A 22430-nucleotide genomic window follows, 5' to 3' on the forward strand; every position below is an offset into this window, starting at 1 on the left:
CTTCTCTTGGTGAAGTTCCCTTAGGTGGTCAGAATGGCTAGAGGGGGCTGGAATTGGGTATTTCCCTTCCCTCAGATAGGTTAGCCTCTGCTGATAAAACCACAACACTAGTGTGTGTTGGGGGGGAGGGGGGCCCTTGTGATTGGTCCCCCTGGACTTTTTAACTCTCAGAGTTGTCCACACTGAGCAATTCATCAATTACAGTTTAGGTTTTCCTACCCCTGCACCTTTTCCACACTAGTAAATTGTGATATTCTGTATCCACCAGTGCATCTCTCCAATTATGGGGGCAGCAGTTTGCCCTGTGACCTCACTGCTCTGACATATCTAAGAAGAATTGTTGATTTTTCCATGTGTTCAGCTTTTTAATTGTTGTTAGGATGGAGTGGTGACTTCTAAGCTCCTTTTGTGCCAAACCAGAAATGGGAAGTGCTAATTTTTTTTTTTTTTTTTTCTTTTTGAGTTGGGGTTTTGCTTTGTCATCCAGGCTGGAGTGCAGTGGTGCGATCTCGGCTCACTGCAGTCTCTAACTCCTGGGCTCAAGTGCTCCTCCCGCCTCAGCCTCCTGAGTAGCTGGGACTACAGGCACGTGCCACCACACCAGAACCCCCAGCTAATTTTTTTTTTCCCCAGTAAAATGAGGTCTCACTATGTTGCCCAGGTTGGTCTTGAACTTCTAGGCTTAAGCAATCCTCTTGCCTTGGCCTCCCGAAGTGCTAGGATCACAGGCACGAGCCACTGCACCTGGCCCCTTTCTAATATTTTTAATTGGCTGGCAGACATTTTGAATTTTATATTGTTGAGAAGTGGAATTTTTGGACTCAAGTATTTTTGAGCTTTGTTCTAGCACATCATGTTACTTAGAAAAAAATGTATTTTGTTAAATAAAATGTATAGGAGACCATTATTTTGGACTAGCCTCGTACACTAGGCACTAGCAGACCAGGCCAAATCGGAATGGAGTCACTCATGCTGGGTGCCACATAATTAAACTGAACTCTGAAACAGGCCAGTCTACCCCCGACCCCGCTACCAAAAAAAAATACCCCCAGGAGATTCATAGCAACCAATCAAAAGGGGCCCAGTTTATCTGAGCTGGCATGAAAATGAAGTTCCCTCTGTTTTTGTTGTTGTTGTTGGTTTTTTTAATTTTTAAATTTTAATCTTTTTATGTATTTAGAGACTGGTTAATTTTTGTTAAATTGCTTGTCTTTCTGAGTTTCATGGCAGAGTTTTTGTTTTGTTTAAATTCATTCTAAATAGACATTTAGGATGTCAGCTTCTGACTTCATGGACTCTGAGCTTATGACTCCCCTGGTCTATCACAGGCCATGCGTATGAGGAATGAAAAAATAAAAACATTTAAAATAAGTAATTTTGTTATAAAGAAATATAGTTATGCACCCCAAACACAGAAACAATTTCATTAAAAATTGGTCTTAGTTCTGGTGGGTGTGCCAGTGATTCTTTTAGGTTTGGACCTTGACTGAGAGAATTTCCAGTAGCTCTCTCCTCTCTGAACAGAAGTTCCAGATGATGTGATGGGCAGGGACTTAGGCGGTGTCCCCTGGGGGCTCTGGTCAACTAGTTGTTGGGACTGTCTGGGAGGGCGCAGCAACCTACTATGCCTGTGCCTGTTTTAACCCTATGAGGAAAGTAACTTTGAAACAACCAAACAATTTTTTGTTCTCTATTTCTGCTTTTCTCAGCCCTTTTCTGTCTATAAAACCAAACTCTTCCACTTGGCTTATCAGAACACTCACTGTATTTTATAGAATAAGGTGTTGCCTTTTTCTAGAATCACAAAGAAAAGCCAATATAGATCTTTAAATCAAATTTGCTGTAATTTTGTCTGAGTACCTTTCAAGACTTACTTTTAAGCTTTGATAGACAGGTCCAGAATAGCTGTTAGCCTTGGCCTCACTACTGAGACGATACTCTTCTGTGATGCTCTGTGTATTGGAAGATCTTTCTGTTCTGGCTGGTAGAAATATCAGTTATTCTTGGTCCTGTGTGAGCTCCAGGATTGTTCTGCCTAATCCTTTCAGGTGATCTTTCCTGCATTCAGGTCCGATAGTTTCTTCATAAGCATGACTGATTAGTACTTAGCTGATACCGTGTGTGTGTGTGTGTGTGTGAATGGGTGAATGTGTGTGTGTGTGAATATGTGTGTGTGTGTGTGTGTTTTCTTTAAGGCAGGTCTTGCTCTGATGCCCAGGGTGGAGTGCAGTGGGGCGATCGCAGCTCACTGCAGCCTTGACTTTCCCGGGCTCAGGTGATTCTCCCACCTCAGCCTCCGAGTAGCTGGGACTATAGGCATACACCACCCCATCTGGCTAATTGTATTTTTTTTGTAGAGATGGGGTTTCACCATGTTGCCCAGGCTGGTCTCCAACTCCTGGGCTCAAGTCATCCTCCTGGCTTGGCTTCTTAAAGTACTGGGATTACAGGTGTGAGCCACCTGGCCCTGCCCCAGCTGATGTCTTGAAGAAAACTTTCTGCAAAGGTCTGGAACTCTCACTGACAAATAAAAAACAAAACAAAAAAGAAAAGAAAAAAATAAACAAGGTCTGGAATTATTTGTTTCTCTCTCTCTCTGTTTCTCTCTCTCTCTCTCTCTCTCTCTCTCTCTCTCTCTCTCTCTCTCTCTCATACTCCCATGAATCCTAGCTGGCTTGTGCTGCCTGAACCCTGAACTCTGTCTCCTCAACTCAGGGAGACTGTTGAACTCTGTTTAGGTACTTATTCCCTGTACAGCAGTCTAAAGATTCCCTCCAAGTTGGGGCAACCACAGGGCTCACCCCATTTGATCGTTTTCTCCCGGGAATCGCTGTCCTGCACTGTTAGTTTCCCAGTGTCTGACATTTGAGTTGTTTATGGCAGGAATAGAACCCTGTTACTCCATAATGGCCAGAAGCAGAAGTCATCAGGATTTTTGCTTGCTTTTGCCCTCCTCAGGTTAAAATTATAACATGCAGCCAGAGTTGAGAACCATTGAGTCTACTGTAATTCCAACTTCCAAGTTCTAGACATCGCTGCCCTGCTCAACGCCCCTCTCGCAGCTGTGCTTCTACTGTTGTTTCTCAAATCACATCGGTAAACGCTCCCTGCCTTCTACCTAAAGTCAGGAGAAATGGCATGTCATTCTAGTATTTGGTACTTATTACTGCTTTCCTAATTTCCACGCGTGGTAGTCTATCTGAAAGAGACAGTAAACATTCTGTATTACTATCAATCATGTTATCAGCAGGTAGAAGGAGGAAAGAAAACTGGGCTAAGGGGATTTTTATTGAACTATCCTTGTTCTTAAATACGGCTGCAGGGCAAAGAGACACGCAGGACATTATCATAACTGAATGTATTTCTCTAATAATTGTGGTAAGAATGTAAGCTAAACAAACCAATCAACGTGCTCCCTATCAGCAGTACAAATTAGCAGTAAAGGTAGCTCAGAGTCATTTCCTATGAGTCCTTCTGGGTGAACGGGAAGCACTGACATTTCCTGAGCATGCCACACATTTCTACATGCATCGGCTCCTTTTATCTTCATAGTGCTCTGAGTCAGGTACTGTCTCTGCTTAAACATGTGGGAAACTGAATTTGAGGGGCTAGAGAACTCATGAAAGTCATACAGCTAGTAACGGAAAGGTAAAGAGTCTATTTTCAAAGTCTGTGTCCTTTCCTTCTGCCTGACAACAGCTGTCACCAGTAGCCCTAATGCACATTTTTTAAAAATAAAATTTTTCTTGAAGTATAACATACCTAGAGAAAAATGTAAACATTTTAAGTGCAGCTTGATGAATTTTCTTTTCTTTTCTTTTTTTCTTTTTTTGAGACGGAGTTTCGCTCATTGCCCAGGCTGGAGTGCAATGGCATGATCTCGGCTCACTGCAACCCTCGGCTTCCTGGGTTCAAACGATTCTCCTGCCTCAGCCTCCCAAGTAGCTGGGATTACAGGCACCTGCCACCACACCCAGCTAATTTTTGTATTTTTAAAAATATAGATGGGGTTTCACCATGTTGGCCAGGCTGGTTGCGAACTCCTGACCTCAGGTGATCCACCCACCTCGGCCTCCCAGAGTGCTGGGATTACAGGCTACCATGCAACATCTGCTACTCTAAAGCCTGGGCTTTTTCTGCTAGACCAGGATGCCTTTGGTAATACCAAGTTGCCCAACTTCTGCTCAGAACAAGCTGAGCTTGAAATACCGGGCTGAACAGGAAATAAAAGAGTAAAGTCAAAAGCCCAGGCTTTTTTTTTTCTTCTTCTTCTCAATTTCCTTCTAACCAATGAAAAATGATTTCAAAGGTGAAAGTACTGCCTTTAAAGACGCACTTGGCCTTCAAGAGGTGTGGCAGCCTTGTAGGTTTTCTCAAGTGGGAGTTATTATCTAACCACAAACCAACCGTCTGTCATTACACTGCACTTTAGAGGATGTCTATGATTGGTTGGCAAAGAGAGCAACATTTGAATTTAAAGAAAAAACCAAAACAACTAAGTGTCATTACTTCGGTGAGAAAGATAAAGTTTCCTTGTCAGAGAAAACTCCAACTGGAGTCAGAGATTAGGCACTAAAACCCTGCCTTAAGGTAAAACCTTTTGTCATCATCTCAGTAACTGGTGTTATTACTGTTAATTTCATCAGGAAATCAGCCCCTATTTTAAGTAAAACTCAGTGAAAAAGATACGTAAAAACCATGTGAAGGTGCTTTGTAAACTGCAAATGATTACAAAATGCTAGTAAATACCAATATTTAAAGCTTCAATTAAAAACAATCTCTAGAAAGCAAAATTTGTCTGTCTATAAAGGGAAAGCAGAAGAGTCAGAAGCTACAAGTCTTTTTTTTCCCCCATTTTTTGGGTTTTATTTTTGAAGCCACAATTCTTGATGCCTGCTTTCACTAGGTCACATATAGAGTTGTTTTGTGTCTTCCATATTCCCCTCTGCTGTTCCACTAGACCACTAAATAGACTGTATCTTCAGGCATAAATGATAAACATAAAAAAGTAGGCCCGACTTTTTAATAGAAAATTAAACCATGGTCTCAAGTTATAGATTGAAAAATTGCATCCCCTCATTTATTTAATATATACTATGCTTAGTCTGAGCTGCATTTAATATATACTATGCTTCGTCTCAGCTTAATGAAACAGAAGGATAAATGAATAAAAAATTTCATCTCTGGCAATACGAGTTCTTCTTGTACGCAAAGCAAATACAGCAAGACAGTATTAAAATTTTAGAGAACTTGAAATGCTGAAACTCCTATAATTCAATGATCTTTTCCTTGGCAATCAATTCTATTTCAGAAAGAATCATTTAATAGGTTAAGTCTGAAAAATACATTGCTTCAGATTTTATACCTTCTATTTTGTGCTCATGAAGTAAAGTACTACAGAACTACTCACAGAGCCACTAAAGCAGCAATGTAGAATTTTCATGTTTTTTTTTGTTGAAACTCACTTTATTTAAAAAAAAAAGTCATGAACAATAAATTACAATCATTTCCCCCTTTTATAAATTCTTCATAAAATATATTTGACAATTTTAACAGAAAATTTCAAAAGTTGCTTTCATTTCTTAAGTGCTGATGACTTATTTTTTGACCATTTTGTCATGCTGGTGAATTATTTTGTAGCTGCTACAATAGTTTGATTGATAACAATTTACAATTAAAAACAACAACAACGAAGAGAAAAAACAGACCAGCAGAAATAACTATTTTGTGTGCTATTTATGTGACACTTAACACTTACTTCATCATAATGACAAAGTATCCCTTAGCACCAAAAAATCTACAGGAACCCCATCTTTCTAAGTGACAACTAGTGCAAAATAACATTCTAGGAACTAACTGTACAACCCCATATTTTAACTGGCCACAGTTGCCTATAAGCTCATTTGAAATATTTGGTCTTTTTTCAATTAAGACAAATTTCAAAAAACACCATAAACCATGGCAAGAGACTCTATGAGGAACAATTGCTTATTGAGTACCTATTATGGGCAAGGCACTGTGCACAAAGTTTTGCTTTCATTTTTCCTCTAGCAAATATCCAGGTATTTCCAAATATCACTAATCATCTTTTCTTACTCCTGGCTCGAAAAGGCCTTTGGCTAAATGCCATTTTTTAATTGTCATTTTATCAACAAACCTTTAGTGCTGAGCACACAGTAGGTACTTAATAAATACCTCTGACTGAAAGAACAAAGACAAAGAATTTACTATCATTTTGCTTGGCTATTTTAGAATACAAGGACTTGAGAAAATTCCAGAAGAAACTTCCTGATTACCTCATACCCTTACCCCCAATCAAAGAATTACACTTCACAGGTAAAATCTTTCCAAGTAAATGATAATCATTAACTATTTTACATGAGGCAGGACCAAAAACTATGCGCTTAGGAAACTGTGGCTCCAAGCACATAGATAATTGAAAAGCAAATGATGCATGGGCATACCATAATCTATGAATCTCTGCTGAAGTGCCATGTTATTGATGAGACATTATCATGATGCTTTTTCTTACTCTCTATAGCTCAACTTCCTTGGACATATCTGTTAAATTAAACTAATCTGGTGATCCAGAGGGTCAATTATCATGAGGTTCCAGGGTGTTTCCACTTCTAATTTCCAAAAGAATTCTTATACTTATTAGCTTGAAAGTGATGTTAAAAGTATATGACTTTTCATTTTAAGAGGCTTTATTTCAATAAAACCTTTTAGTCCAAATTTTAAACTTCCAGATCAAGTAACACATAGTCCAGAAATTTTATGTACTGCAATTTTTTGGTGGTGTTTTATATTGTTTCCTCTGAACACATTTGAAACAGGGAAAAATTATGACATATTCTAAAAGTTGTGGAAGTTCAAAAAAGCTGAGATTATGCAAGCTATCAATAATTTCAGTATTCTAGGCCGGGCGCGGTGGCTCACGCCTGTAATCCCAGCACTTTGGGAGACCGAGGCGGGTGAATCATGAGGTCAGGAGATTGAGACCATTCTGGCTAACACGGTGAAACCCCCGTCTCTACTAGAAATAAAAAAAAAATTAGCCGGGCACGGTGGCGGCCGCCTGTAGTCCCAGCTACTCGGGAGGCTGAGGCAGGAGAATGGCATGAACCTGGGAGGTGGAGCTTGCAGTGAGCCGAGATCGTGCCACTGCACTGCAGCCTGGGCAACAGAGTGAGACTCCGTCTCATTAAAAAAATAATAATAATAATTTCAATATTCTAATACTATTTTGTTCGACTTTTGACCAAAAATTCTAGTGCTTTATAAAGATTAACTTAGATACAATGTAAAGTCTATTTAACCTTAAAGGCTAATGTTCTGTTTTAGGGAAGCATTCTATCCTTTAGATTTTAACTATCTGCATTTACAGGAAAACAAATCGTAGACAATCATACAAAGTTAAAATCAAACTAACTTCAAGAGGAATAATGGTCTGTTGGTTTTTGACATAGACTATATCAGTGATTGTATAAAATGGATAGCTTTTCTACTTTAAAAGTAGTGGTTGCCACAATATTTTATCCATTTGCCATACTGTATACGTATCTTCTCCTATGTTAGATAAAGGTGATCAACATTTTCAACAACCATATTACTATCATTACTGTCTCAAATCAGACAAGAGAAAACAGCATCAGTGCCAAAATGAAAGAACTCCAGTGACTCAACAAGTGACCATATCAGGGCAGGCAAAGTGAGGGTAGAGCTCATTTGGTTTCTTCAACTTCAGTATAATGAGGCTTAGACAAAGTCTTCAAACCAAAAATATATCAAGTATTACAGTTCATACATAGCAAAGTTTTCAGAAACAGAATCCTGTATTCAGATTTATATCAGATTGTAGAAGCTCAAGTGCAGACGTCCCAATGCAGTGGTTTAGTTGGTTAAATAAATGCTCGGTTACCTAAAGAAGGTCGGACTGAATCACCAACCTGCTACCATATGACTGCGTGACTAATTCAACTCTTGCAGCTACAGGGCACTGGAGAGTTCAAACATACTTCAGCAGCTTTGGATCACTTAATTTCATTTATGTTTTACCAGATAATTTTAGACCCTCCAAAATGATGCCTTTAAAAAAAAAAGCTGTATATTACAAAAATAAAAAAAACCCTAATATGATTTCATTAGGGGAAGGGGCAGAGTAGGAAGATAAGGGAAGGTTTGTTTATTTTTCATCACTGATTTCACCAGCAAATCTCAAAAACCCAAACCTACATCAAATAATTTAAACAGACATGGCATTTTTTTCATATGGAATGCAAAATGCGTACATTCACATACTTACATATACATAAATATATACATATATGTTTCCTTTACAAAGTTTCAAAGGTTGCATTACCAGCATGCAAACCTCTTCTCCCATGGAAATTCCTAATACTGACAAGGAATGTCTAAAATACTTAGAGACATATTTCCAGAAAACTGGACGCTCTTCTCTTCTTAGCTCTTAGAGAATTTTCCTGCCAAACTTCTATCAATAATCATTTTTTAAAAATTTACACCCACATTGGTAATACACATTTGAAACATACTAATATAATAAAATGGCCAACTTGGATTTAAGAAAAATGAGGAAAAAAAAATCCCACAAAAAATCTAAACCCTTAGAGGGTGGAGTCTAGCTTTTTATATTCTTTTTCAGCCACATAATGTTGCATCACTGTTAAACAGAAGCAGCATATCATCCATGGTATTTGCAAATAATATGTGTCACGTTTCCCAGCTGCTATCTTTAAATGCAATTTGTACTAATCTGAGTTCTAGTTCAAAAGCATCTGGGCGATCCTGAGGGTTTGCAGCCAGCATTTCCTTAATCAGTTGTTTCATTCGCCCATTCATAGATTTTTTCTTCACAGGAATGAGAAGTTCCATTTTGGGATTTTCCAGAAGTGCCTCCCCAACAGGCACAATCTCAGTTCCTTGTTTTACGTAACTCCCCAAGAGTTCCTTCTTTGTCTCTGTGTCTATGAATGTGATCCTTTCCAGCATTGCCCAGATGATAATCCCCAGAGCAAAGATGTCAGCTTTTGCTGTGTAATGTCCTTCCCAAACTTCAGGAGCCATGTAAAAATCTGTTCCACATGCTGTGGAAAGGAAACACTTGTTTACACTGACAGGTTCTTCTGGGTTCTGCCCAGAGGCTGAACAAACTTTACTTAGACCAAAATCAGCCACCTTGAGTGTAGGTTCCAAGTCACTGGTATCCAACCTGGTTTGAGAAATCAGGATGTTATCAGGCTTAAGATCTCGGTGGATGATCTGGTTTTTATGCAAGAAAGCCAGGGCACTGCTCAGCTGAAGCATGAAGCTGGTGTTAGTTTTACGATTGGGTTTCCTGGACAACAGATACTCATTCATATCTCCTCCGTCACAAAAATCCATCACAAACCACAAATAATAGGCGCTTCTGGGATCAAAGGCAATTTCTCCTTTTAATGAAGTTTCTACAAGCTACAAGAAGGAAAAAAAAAGGTTACAATCATTTGCATAGGTTATACATTCAGTTATAGGAAAAGAATAATTTAAAGGTTAAGTCAGTCTCCATCTTTAAGTGGAAACTCTATTAATATTTAATCAGTGCTTTAAAATATACATTTTATTTTAAACTTTAAAAAATGCTTCAAACTGTCATTTTGTCCCTGATAAATATACACCAAAGCTCTAAACCAAGGGGTAAAAATTTTAAAATAGTTTTATTTTGAAAAGCGTCCAAGTGGCCACACATTTTCTCCATGTGTCAGTGGAGCTGAATTCTACCCACCTAGCTCATAGCTTCATGAAAAGACCAAAGTTTCAGCAGATAGACCTAGGAAGTTGCCAGCTGGGGTATAAACCTCAATTAGGAAACTCTATTCAATGAAATCGCCTGAAATACACTTCTTACTCATTGCACATACACTGTCAACATAACCTGTGAAATCGAGAGAAAAATGATCAAGGAACAACCAGTTGTTGCAGAAATAGCTGTTCCTGTAGTCACTAATAAAGACTGACATCGTTACTTCATAAACTTCTATAGGCAGAATGCAAATATGTTGGCTCTTTCACTGGATGACTTTTAAAAACCAATTTATAAAAATCAAATATGCATTTTAAAAATTTTTAAATATTTTGTTTTATTATTTTGTTTTCAAATATGCATTTTGATATAAAAAATCAACTCAATTTGTATATTTCTTCTTTCATACAAGCTGAAAACCTAGACTAAATCACAGTTTGATTTGTTATTATTATCTAGTTACAACTCTCCTTTACTTGAAATTCAATAGAATTACTTCACTGGACATGAACTATCACTCTAAAACACAGTATATAGTCTTTTTTTTTGAGACAGAGTCTTGCTCTGTCACCAGGCTGGAGTGCAACAGCGCAATCTCAGCTCACTGCAACCTCCGCCTCCTGGGTTCAAGAGATTCTCCTGCCTCGGCCTCCCAAGTAGCTAGGACTACAGGTGTGTGCCACCATGCCCAGCTAACTTTTGTATTTTTAGTAGAGACAGGGTTTCACCATGTTGGCCAGGATTGTCTCAATCTCTTGACCTCATGATCCACCCACTTCGGCCTCCCCAAGTGCTGGGATTATAGGTGCGAGCCATGGTGCCCGGCCCCGTATATTGTCTTTTAAAAGCATTTGTTGTATGGTGTCCTTTTCAGACCCATGAGTTGAACAGAAAAGACCAAAGAGTTGCTGAAGAGTGAATGAATTGTTAATTTCACATTTAAATCTACTGGTACTTCCTCTACCATTTGGCCAAGCATAAGCAAAGAACATCCCTTCACGCCATCTCTCCACACAGCAGACAATAGTAATTGCAATGATCTGCAGTTATCTCTTTTGCATGAGGTTTCCTTGTTGCATGTGTTTGCCAGTGAGACAGAAAATAAAAGAATAGAAAGGTACAGATCACATAATTATTTACCAGGTGCACTGATACTAAACATGCTTTTCTTCTTCTATCTTTACTCTCAAAAGCAAACCTCCTCAATAGCTTTGAGCAATGCCGAGTCCCAGCGTTCAAAGAATGTTTTAGAGTAAGGCCAGATAGTAAATATTTCAGGCCTGACAGCCACATAAGGTCTCTGTACCATATACTTTTTCCTTTCCTTTTTTCCCCCATAAGTCTTAAAAAAAAATCTAAAAACTATTTTTAGCATCGAAAACCATATGAAAACAGGCCACAGGGCCTCTGGTTGAGAGCTATGGAAATGCAGCACCCAATCTGCTTATTTTAACATGTAGAGGATGTTAGCCATTGGTTTCTCTTGACTAAGGCCCTTCAATGGCTTCCCTGTTCTCTTAGGATATAGTCTAAGCTCTTTAACATGGGTTATGAGACCTTGTGCGCTCTGACTCCTGCTGTCCCCTTCTAACCCCATCTAAAACAACTCTCACTATCTTCTTTCAATTTTTTTTTTTTTTTTTTTTTTTTAAGACAGAGTCTCACTCTGTCACCAGGCTGGAGTGCAGTGGCATGATCTCAGCTCACCACAACCTCTGCTTCCCAGGTTCAAGAGACTCTCCTGCCTCAGCCTCCCAAGAAGCTGGGACTACAGGCATGCACCACTATGCCCAACTAATTTTTGAATTTTTTGTAGAGATGGGGTTTCACCATTGTGGCCAGGATGGTCTCGATCTCTTGACCTTGTGATCTGCCCCTAGGCTTCCCAAAGTGCTGGGATTACGGGTGTGAGCCACTGTGCCCAGCCTCTTCTTTCAATTTTTAAACACTTCATGCGTTTTGCTTCAAGACCTTTGTATGTACGGTTTTTTTCTGCCTAGGAAATTTTTCTCACTTATCTAGCTGACTCCTCTTCACACTACAAGTTTTAGACAATTATATATATATATTTTGTGTGTGTGCGTGCAAGACAAGGTCTTGTTCTATTACACAGGTTGGAGTGCAGTGTCACAATCATGGCTCACTGCAGCCTCTGTCTCCCTGGCTCAAGTGATCCTCCTGCCTGAACCTCCCAAGTAGCTGACACTACAGGCACGCACCACCACACCCAGCTAATTTTTAAACTTTTTGTAGAGATAGGGTTTCACCATGTTGCCCAGGCTAATCTTGAACTTCTGGGCTCAAGTGATTCACCCGCCTCAGCCTCTTAAAAGTGCTGGGATTACAGGCGTAAGCCACTGCGCCCATCCAGCGATTCATAACTTTTGAGCCACAGGATTATGTAGGTTTCCCTATTGTATGCATCCTGTACTTGTCATTCATGATATTTATCACAAGTACACAGACTGGCCACTAGGTTCGCATGAGATTGTAACCTCTGTTAATTGTTTTACATTTTCTTCTAGGTGAGGCTTTTGGCTATCAGGAACTGATTTAATGATTCTAACTGAGAACAAGGAAGAAGACATCTGGAAAAACATGGAGAAAAATGAAAATCTGTATGGAGAATACCATACATAGGGACTCTGTAGTCACAGTACAGATTTGTTTGTCTTTACTAAATGTAAATATTGGTTGTCTTTACTAGATGTAAATTTAGAGAAGGCACTTGCTAAATGTGTGATGAATGTCTGGACAACTAAATAAATCCATAGAAAAGACAATTTTAATAGAGGTACCAATTACTGAGTACTTATATGTACCAAGTATTGTTTTTGCAACATCTCTAATTTTGACAACTCCTATACAAAGTAGATATTATTACCCCTTATCTTAAATATGAAGAAATAGATGCTAGGAAGAGTTGGGTTATTTATCCAAGGTCATTCAGCTAGGAAAATGTACCATAAGTGAAACACAAGTCTATTAGGCTTTAAAAGATGAAAGAGATTTACTAAGCAAAAAGGTGCTTTAGATATAAAAATCACTGAATCAAGTCTGGTAGGCCTTTACATCTTAAAACTTTATGAGCTAATGCCTAGCTACTATAACAATTGCTGGATCTGGACTCAGCACTAAATAATATGTTTGTTTGTTTATTTATTTATTTTTGAGACAGGGTCCCACTCTGTGACAACAGCTAGAGTGCAGTGGTGCAATCATGGCTCGCTGCAGTCTTGAACTTCTGGACTCTAGCAATCCTCCTGCCTCAGCTTCCTGAGTAGCTGGGACTAAAGGTGCGTGCCACCATGCTCAGCTAATAAATCTTTTGTTTAAATATCTTTGCTTTTCTGGTTCAAAATAGATCATGCCTCTCAGTCTCTAAAACTCAATGTAAAGTTCAGCAAGGTTCTATCCACCTTTTTTTTTTCTTTTTTTTTTGAGACAGGGTGTCTGGCTGTCGCTGAGGCTAGAGTGCAGTGGCCCAATCTTGGCTCACTGTAACCTCTGCCTCCAAGGCTCAAGTGATCCTCCCACCTCAGCCTCCCAAGGAGATAGGACCACAGGCGTGTGCTACCACACCCGGCTAACTTTTTGTATTTTTCGTAGAAATGGGGTTTTACCATGTTGCCCAGGCTGGTCTTGAACTCCTGGCCTCAAGTGATCTGCCTGCCTCAGCCTCCCAAAGTGCTGGGATTACAGGTGTGAGCCACCATGTTTGGCTTTCTATCCACTTTTTTTTTGTTTTTGTTTTGGAGATGGAGTCTCGCTCTGTCACACAGGCTGAAGTGCAGTGGCATGATCTTGGCTCACTGCAGTCTCCGCCTCCCGGGTTCAAGCAATTCTCCTGCCTCAGTCTCCTGAATAGCTGGGACTACAGGCACACGCTGCCACGCCCCGGCTAATTTTTTGCATTTTAGTTTCACCGTATTGCCGAGGCTAGTCTCAGACTCCTGAGCTCAGGCAATCTGCCCGCCTCAGCCTCCCAAAGTGCTAGGATTATAAGTGTGAGCCACTATGCCTGGCCTCTATCCACTTTTCAGAGAATATAGTAAGAATGTTTCCAATATTTTCTATCAATTCAACTTACATAATAAGCACTTTTAGAAAAGCAATAAAATGAACAGAGGCTAAATAGTTATTTTTACTGTCATAAAATGGAAAACTGCAGGGCATTGGCTGGGCGAGGTGGCTCACACGTGTAATCCCACCACTTTGGGAGGCTGAAGCGGATGGATCACTTGAGGTCTGGAGTTCAAGACCAGCCTAGCCAACATGGTGAAACCTCGTCTATACTAAACACACAAAAATTAGCCGGACATGGTGACAGGCGCCTGGAGTCCCAATTAGTCAGGAGGTTGAGGCAGGAGAATCACTTGAACCTGGGAGGCGGAGGTTGCAATGAGCCGAGATCGCACCACTGCAATCCAGCTTGAGCGACAGAGCAAGACTCTGTCTAAAAAAAAAAAAAGAAAACTTCAGGGCACAGAGTGCTAAACTGCAATATAAATTCTCAAGACTAATATTGCTCATCATACAAGGAAACTTGCAAGTTTCTTAATACATGCATTCATGTATTTGTTTTCTTTGTTGTTCCTAGTCCAAAACTTTTGTTTTAAAAACAGAGGTTTTGTTTTGTTTTGAGACAGAATCTCGCTCTGTCACCCAGGCTGCAGTGCAGTGGCATGATGTCAGCTCACTGCAACCTCTGCCTCCTGGGTTCAAGTGATCCTCCCACCTCAGCCTCCCAAGTAGCTGGGACTATAAGGTGCATGCCACCATGCCTGGTTAATTTTTGTACTCTTATTTTGTACAGATGGGGTTTTGCTATGTTATCCAGGCTGGTCTTGAACTCCTGGGTTGAAGATATCCTCCCCCTTCACCCTCCTAAAATGTTGGAATTAGAGGCGTAAGCCACCACACCTGGCCAAAAACAGACTTTTTCTTTTTTTTTTTTTTTTTGAGATGGAGTCTTGCTCTGTTGCCCAGGCTGGAGTGCAATGGTGAGATCTTGGTCCACTGCAACCTCTGCCTCCTGGATTCAAGAGATTCTCCTGCCTCAGCCTGCTGAGTAGTTAGGACTACAGTTGCATGTTATCATGCCAGGCTAATTTTTGTTGTTTTTTTAGTAGAGACAGACTTTTAAGTGGTAAAAGTCTGATGGTAAATTCTGAATTTAGACACACTCAAAGAAAGTTGTTTTCCAATAATGACTAGCTTTTTTTTTTTTTTTTTTTTTTGAGACAGTCTCACTCTGTCGCCCAGGCTGGAGTACAGTGGCATGATCTCGGCTCACTGCAAGCTCTGCCTCCTGGGTTCACGCCATTCTCCTGCCTCAGCCTCCAGAGTAGCTGGGACTACAGGCACCCACCACCATGCCTGGCTAATTTTTTGTAATTTTTTTTTTTAGTAGAGACGGAGTTTCACTGTGTTAGCCAGGATGGTCTCGATCTGCTGACCTCATGATCCACCTGCCTCGGCCTCCCAAAGTGCTGGGATTACAGGTGTGAGTCACCACGCCCGGCCAAGAATGACTAGCTTTAAGAAATTCTGCCCTAGCCTTTAAGAAGCTATGTCTTAATATATTTTCTATTCTTTGAGTATAGAGCTACTAGAGATTTCAATTTCTGGCAGAAGCCAACAAAAGAAAAACACAAAAGCTTTTCCATTTCCTCAGGTTTACAGAAGAGTAATTTGGGAGTTAAGAAAGCATAAGTTTTAGCTGTCAGTCTTAGCTCCTGCTCCCAGTTCTACCACTTACTATGTATGTGACTTTGGATAAATTCATTATCTATACTAAGCCTCAGTTTCTTCATTTGTAATGAAGATAATAATAGTCCTTTCCTCACAGGATTTTTTTTTTTTTGAGGCAGAGTCTCGCTGTGTCGCCCAGGCTGGAGTGCCGTGGCGCAATCTTGGCTCACTGCAAGCTCCGCCTCCCAGGTTCACACCATTCTCCTGCCTCAGCCTCCCAAGAAGCTGGGACAACAGGAGCCTGCCACCATGCCCTAATTTTTTGTATTTTTAGTAGAGACGGGGTTTCACCGTGTTAGCCACAATGGTCTCGATCTCCTGACCTCGTGATCCGGCCACCTTGGCCTCCCAAAGTGTTGGGATTACAGGCATAAGCCACCACGTCCGGTCCTCATTGGATTGTTTTGAGCAGTTGCTTTTAAAGCACTCAGCACAGAGCATGGAACTGAGGGCAAATTCAAATGTTAGCTGTGAGCACTGTTAATAACATTCAGGTGTTAAACCATGTACTTCACGAAAATTAACCGGAATTGCATGGTGAAGAAACCAAATATCCCTCTAAAACAGCAGAGGCTTACATTCAAACCAGTGATTTATAAAAGAGATGCCCAATTACCTAGGGGTGTTGCTACTGGTTGTGGAATTTTTCCTTTTCTTCTGTCCTCAAGTCCAAAATTATTGATTTCAAAGAAATGAAGTTATTAGACTGTAGTCTCAAGCACTTCTCTAGCTCCTATCTTGCCCCATTCCTATGCAGACTGGCAAGTACCATTGCATAACAGGTGGCTTATGTTATTTTTAGGTATGTGCATCACAGGTTTAAATAAAACCTTGTTTTAAGCAAACATCTACTCAATTCTTGGCAGACACTTATCTATTTCTAACTACAAAACACCTGCATTTAAAGGGAAAAGTTCTTCTGACCCTTTCATTCCTCTTCTTGCTGACCAATGCCATGTTCAAATCATTTCTATTTCCCAATCAACAACACATACCTGTAAATAAAGGGAAGAATTAGAGCCGTGGGACATCTTTTGCACCATCCCATCCTTTTGTAGGATGCATTCCTCCAAGTGAATCACATTTGGATGTTGGCTCTTGATACTGCTTAGTGCCCAGAACTCACGAAGGGCTAGTTCAACATTTTCAGGTGCGTGACATCGAATTTTCTTCACTGCCACCCGTGCAGAGGTCTTTCTGATGACTGCTTCATACACAACACCGTAACTACCTCGGCCTACCTCCCGTATTAGATCGTACTTTGGCTGGCTACTCACCATCTTCAAGGTCGAGGTTTCTGGAAAAATCAACAAAGTGCTCTGTTGAAATTATGTGTACCTACTGGCTTGTATTTCTTCTTATGTATGATTTACTTGTCATCTGTCTGTCTGCAGTGCTTGAAGGATATTTGCTATACCTAGGGGAAATCTAATTTTAGGAATAGTAACCATAAAGCTAACAGGTAGTATTTACCATATATCAGGAACTGTTTTAAGTTCTTTAGAATATTAAATTCAGTTAATCCTCATAATAATCTTATGAGGTGGATACTATTATGGTCTTTTTATAGATGAAACTATATAATGGAAAGGTTAAATGAAATGCCTAAGGTCAATAGCTAGTAACTGGTGGACCTGGGATTTGAAACCCGGCCATCTGCCTCAGACGACCAAGATATGAAGCACTACAGTATACTGTCTCTTATATGAACTGCTTGAAAATGTCACTGTTAAAAATACATCCCCAAAATTCAGCATTCTTATTTACCGATCAGGAAAAAACAGGCAAGCAAGCAAAATCCCAGCTTCTCCTTCAGGCTACCACACACATAATGGTCATAAAACAGCAAAAACAAAACCCCCTCACAGTTAGAAATACAAACACCTGGCTTATGCTTAAGGCCTGAAAGTGAACCAAATCATTTATAGAACTGAAAATGTTTGTTTTCATTCGTAAAAGTGGCCAAACTCTATTTATATTTTAATTTTGTCTTTTATGTCATCTCTTTATTTCTTACAAAATAAATGAAAATAAAGTTTGTGGAAAAGAAACGTTTCTTTAAATTTTTTTTTATTATACTTTAAGTTCTAGGGTACATGTGCACAACGTGCAGGTTTGTTACATATGTATACATGTGCCATGTTAGTGTGCTGCACCCATTAACTCGTCATTTACATTAGGTATATCTCCTAACGCTATCCCTCCCCCCTCCCCCTCTTTTTTTTTTTTTTTTTTTGAGATGAGTCTCGCTCTGTCGCCCAGGCTGGAGTGCGTGGTCCAATGTGGGCTCACTCCAAGCCCCACCTACCGGGTTCACGCCATTCTCCTGCCTCAGCCTCCCGGGTAGCTGGGACCACAGGCACCCGCCACCACGCTCGGCTACTTTTTTTGTATTTTTTAGTAGAAACGGGGTTTCACGGTGTTAGCCAGGATGGTCTCCATCTCCTGACCTCGTGATCTGCCGGCCTCGGCCTCCCAAAGTGCTGGGATTACAGGCATGAGCCACCACACCCGGCCATTAACGTTTATTTAAAAATAAAATAAGCTACTTAGAATACAGTTACCTTTTTGTAGTCATTTAACAAGAGCTATTTTAAAATTTTTATGTTTCCTTTTTACTAATCATAAGAGAGCTGGAGTAAACAATATCTATTTAGTTCTAGGTCATTTTTGCCAACAAAGATCCTGGATATCAAGGGGCTCTCCGACAGAGTTCTGGGGAATTCAACTTAATGAACGGTTTAAAGGCGAGAGCAAAGGCCCTGCACAGAAACGCTGTGTTGAATGCAGAAAGTCTAAAGTGTGCTTCCTCACTCCCCAAACAATGTCTAGATTCTAACGAACTTCACGAACGAATTCTCGTTTGTAGATTGTGACCACGGGCAAGAAAAGTAACCTGAGATTGTACAATATTTATTCTGTACAGCTGGGGAAGCAAAAGGCTACTACTGACCCTAGAGCCTGAGAAGTTGGGATCCACTACTTTAAGTCCGTAGGATAGATTTAATAAAAAGAAATGACTTCTGAGATTGCTTTCAGTCCCACTTCCTCTAATTGGACACCCACCCTTCAAATCGCTACTGAATTTCCTAGTGTCTAATTTCCTGCCACAGAATCCTCTGCCCCGGCTGCACAGCAGACGAGCTTTCCTGCTCTACGGGGATCGCCAATCACATCCACTCAAGGTGGCTCCAGTCTCTGAAGCAGTCCCATGTCCTCTCCAGCCTGGTACGGTCCCCATGGGGAAGAGCACCCTCCTGAATAGAGAGGAGAGGGGTGTTTATGAAACCCATGGGATCCCGGATCAAATGATGCATTCGGTGCGAACCTAAGTGACTTTCGACCGAAAGTGGCGGGCCCTCGCTCCCACTGCTCTAACCAGGCGCTGGGACGCGGGCCGGCCAGGCCAGACACCTGCTGGCACCCGGGAAGGGCTAGTCCCGGCCAGAGGTGTTGCCCGACGCGGCCACTCAGGCCGCGCTCATTGGCCAAGTGTCAGGCCCTCCCCCTCCTCGGCCGTGCTCAGATGAAGCCCGGAGGGGAGCCTCCCGAGCCCCTTTGCTCACAGGAGCCAGCCCAACAGTTGCCTCAACTCCTCGGGGCTGGGGGCTGAGGGCTGGGGGGAGGTGGCCCCAGTGTGAGAGGAGGCCGCGGCTGGGGCCGGTGGCCTGAGGAGCGCGGGGCCTTCCCCGGGATGACTCCGCTGACAGGTCTGTGACAGGCGTCCCAGGGAGGGAGACACATGCAGGGCCGTCGGCTCTGCAGCAGGGCCTCTCCGCCACGCCGAAGGGCCAGATTTACCTCAGGGTAGACGCCGCCGCTTCTCCCTCTCATGGGCTCTGCAGGCCGCCATTATCCGGCAGCTCGCGCCTCCGCTGCCGCCGCCTCCAGTCAGCAGCCGGCGCGCGCCCCCGTGGTGCGCGCGGACACACCCCCTTACGCCGACGGCCCCGCCCCCCTCCGGCTTTCCGTAGCGCGAGCCGGGACGTTCCGCGCCACCGACGAAGCGCGCGGCCGGCGGTCCGCTAGCCTCCTCCCTCTCCAGAGGATTTGCAGAGCCCGGAGTCGTCGGAGGTGTGCGCGCTCCGGAGCGCACCACTGCTGCTGCTCCCCACAGGGGTGGCCGGGCCCTGGAACCGCGAGGCCACGCCACGCCGGGGCTCGGCCACCCTCCAGCTGCAGCGGGCGCTCAGGGCCCGCGGCCCCAGGGACGGTCTGCAGCGGCAGGTCCCGGCCTGGGGCTGCGCGCGCCCGGCCGCGGCCTCCCCTCCCCCTACCCGCCCCTCTTCCGACCTACCGAGCTGCGGGCTGGGGTGCGGGGCTCGCTGGGGTGGAACGCCCGGTGCATCTTCCTCGCGGGTCTCGGGTGCTTGCGGGGCGCTGTGCTCTTTGGCGGGCCCGCCGGGAGGTGCGGCCCGACCAAAGAGGCCTGGCGTCCGCCCCGCCGGGAGGGAGACTGCAGCTTTTGTTCGAGTCACTGAGCCATGTTTGCGGGCAGTGCAGTTACCGAGACGGCGGCGGCGGCGGCAACGCGGGGCTGGGTGCGATCATCTGGGAGGACGCCGTCCCCTGCCCCGCCGGCGCGGTGGTATCTCCCTTAAAGAAGCCGGCGCCTCATTGTTCCCCGGCCGCGGCCGCAGGGAGCCAGGGCCACCTCGGCGTGGGGAGTGAGGGGACGGCGGCGCCTGCACCTGGCTGCGGTGCTCGTGGCGCCCCCCGGAGGCTCCTGGTGGAGGGTTGGCCTGCAGTCGGCGCGCAGGAGAAGCCTCGGTATGAGCCAGGATCCACCGCGCTCCGGCCGCTCTCGGGGCGGGACAGTCAATGGGGGCCCCGCCGCTGCCGCAGTCGCTCGGCTGCCACACGCTGTCAGTCAGATCCCTCACGCTGTCGGCCCCACAGCCAGCCCGGGGTCACTCAGGCCCGCATCTCTCAGTCATCCAGTTGTTAGATCAGTAAGCATCTGCCAGAAACGTCCATTCCTTCTTCCCCGATTTTTTCTGCACCCATTACTTACTTCTCAGCAGGGTGATGATTCCTCCTCCTTATATAGCGCTCGCTCTATAAGGCACGATGTACAAAGAATCCCTGTCGCTGTGCTCAAAGATCAACCCATTTTATTTTCTGCCCTCCATTTATTCCCCTTCTCCCGAGAGTCTGGCACTGGGTTAGGTCTTTATATAAATGATCTTGCTTAATCCTAACCAGACCCCACAAGGCGAGGTTTTATTATCCTGTTTTTACAGGTGAGGAAACACCTGCCTCTTTTCACTGAAGTGTCTATTTTGGGATGTGTCTACCTTGAATACCCACTCCTAGTGTAACACCCCCTCCCCTTAAAAAAAAAACAAACTAAAAAACCCATAACGATTCTGTAATCTGTTAAGATTTTTGTCCTGAGTGCCATCCAAGTGTCAAGTCTTCAGCTGTTTGCTGGAAACACTGGTGTCAGCCAAGACTTATTTCGTGCCCTCAAAAGTAGAGGGAATATATAGAAGGCTCTGCGAAGACAGCTAACTACCTATGTGGGTTATTGATCCGAATCAGGGGAGGGACCTCTCTCTCTCAATCAAAGTAGCGTTTTCATTTTGTCTCAATCATTAAGTATCATAGGAACCCTTGCTCTCAAGTTGGCTGCAGATGAGATTTGAAATCCACTCTCACCCCCAATTTAGGCTCACAGTTAAGTCTGTGAGGTGGGTTTAGATCTTGTGGGGCCTGAAGCTTAAATAATTTGGGGTGTCCTCCTGAGAAGAAAGGTTATAAAATGGCCCTGGGAACACATACCTGGAACATTGGAAAGGGTCCCTATAAGTAAAGGACTCTGAAGCTTAAGATTCATTAGCTTCAGGGTAAATGCTCCCTGTGCTTATTATGTTATGTAATTTTTTTTTTTTTTTTTTTTTTTTTTTTGCCTGTAGGCCTCCTGGAGGACTGAGAATTCCTGGGGGCAGGAACCTTGTCTGTGGTTGATCTCTGCAGCCTCCTCAATCTGATACGGTATCAAAATACACCTAAGGCTAGCATTCTCATGGCTGGTGGGAAGGCAAAGTGATACTGTTAACAAGGAAATTTGGCAATATATAGCCATATTATTTGATCCAGTAGCCCTAGATCAAATACTAGATTTCGAGGAATCTAACCTAGTAATATACTGGCAAACACACACACAAAAAACCAACAAACCTGTATGTACAGGACTATTCATTATGGCATTAATGAATAGCAAAAGATTGGAAACTGCTCACATGTCTAATGATAAAGAACTGGTTGAATAAATTATAGTACATACACAGGATGAAGTACTATGCAGCCATGAAAAAGTATGTGGAAGAGGCCTGGCGTGGCTCGCACCTGTAATCCTAGCACTTTGGGAGGCCGAGGTGGGCAGATCACTTGAGGTCAGGAGTTCGAGACCAGCCTGGCCAACATGGTGAAACCCTGTCTCTACTCAAAATACAAAAATTAGGCGGGCATGGTGGCACTGGCCTATAGTCCCAGCTACTTGGGAGGCTGAAGCAGGAGAATCTCTTGAACCTGGGAGGTGGAGGTTGCAGGGAGCCAAGGTCACGCCACTGCACTCCAGCTTGGGTGACAGAGCAAGACTGTCTCAAAAAAAAAAACCAAAAAACAGAGCAAGACTCTGTCTCAAAAAAAAAACAAAAAACAAAAGATGTGGAAGATTTCTTATATATACTAATAAACATATACTAATATCAAGTGATCTCTATTAAGTGAAATAAGCAAAGTGCATACAGTGTTTATAGTATGCTATTACATGTGAGTAATGGAGAGATAAATACGCATTAAGTACTTATATTTAAAAGGTAGACAATGGAAGAATAAATCCCAAACTTCTACAAAAATAGTTGCTTAT

General features: G+C 42.7%; 2 protein-coding genes across 52 annotated transcripts in view; one reads left to right on the forward strand and one right to left on the reverse strand.

The window, feature by feature from the left end:
- Positions 1–5444: 5444 nt before the first annotated feature.
- On the reverse strand, positions 5445–20095 carry PDIK1L (PDLIM1 interacting kinase 1 like). Of its 2 annotated transcripts, none has more exons than XM_005544368.5 (3): positions 19854–20095; positions 16552–16853; positions 5445–9474 (listed from the first exon to the last, which is right to left on the reverse strand). In XM_005544368.5, the coding sequence occupies exons 2-3, from the start codon at positions 16834–16836 to the stop codon at positions 8734–8736; spliced, it is 1026 nt and encodes a 341-aa protein (XP_005544425.1). In that variant the 5' UTR covers positions 16837–16853; positions 19854–20095; the 3' UTR covers positions 5445–8733. The 2 variants fall into 2 exon arrangements, with proteins under 2 accessions (XP_005544425.1, XP_005544424.1); XM_005544367.5 differs by lacking the exon at positions 19854–20095 and adding an exon at positions 19358–19445.
- Positions 19389–22430, forward strand: part of TRIM63 (tripartite motif containing 63) — a 64241-nt gene continuing 61199 nt past the window's right edge. For 23 of the 50 annotated variants that reach the window (XR_012424134.1, XR_012424122.1, XR_012424116.1 and 20 more), the window contains exons 1-2: positions 19389–20508; positions 21475–21553. Coding sequence is in view for 5 of the 50 variants with exons in the window: in XM_065527279.2 (XP_065383351.1) it covers positions 19389–20326; positions 21475–21526 (990 nt within the window). In the remaining 45 variants the exon portion in view is untranslated. The remainder of the gene's footprint in view (positions 20509–21474; positions 21554–22430) is intronic. The other 27 variants (XR_012424184.1, XR_012424181.1, XR_012424176.1 and 24 more) reach the window with 3 other exon arrangements.

The sequence above is a fragment of the Macaca fascicularis genome, chromosome 1, assembly GCF_037993035.2.
Source record: "Macaca fascicularis isolate 582-1 chromosome 1, T2T-MFA8v1.1".
NCBI classification, from domain to species: Eukaryota; Metazoa; Chordata; class Mammalia; order Primates; family Cercopithecidae; genus Macaca; species Macaca fascicularis.

Coding starts and splice junctions, on each gene's coding strand:
- PDIK1L (XM_005544368.5), bottom strand. CDS start 16,836: ATGGTGAGTAGCCAGCCAAAGTACGATCTAATACGGGAGGTAGGCCGA. Junction 9,475..16,551: donor ATTCTTCCCTTTATTTACAG/GTATGTGTTGTT, acceptor TCCTTCTTGTAG/CTTGTAGAAACTTCATTAAA.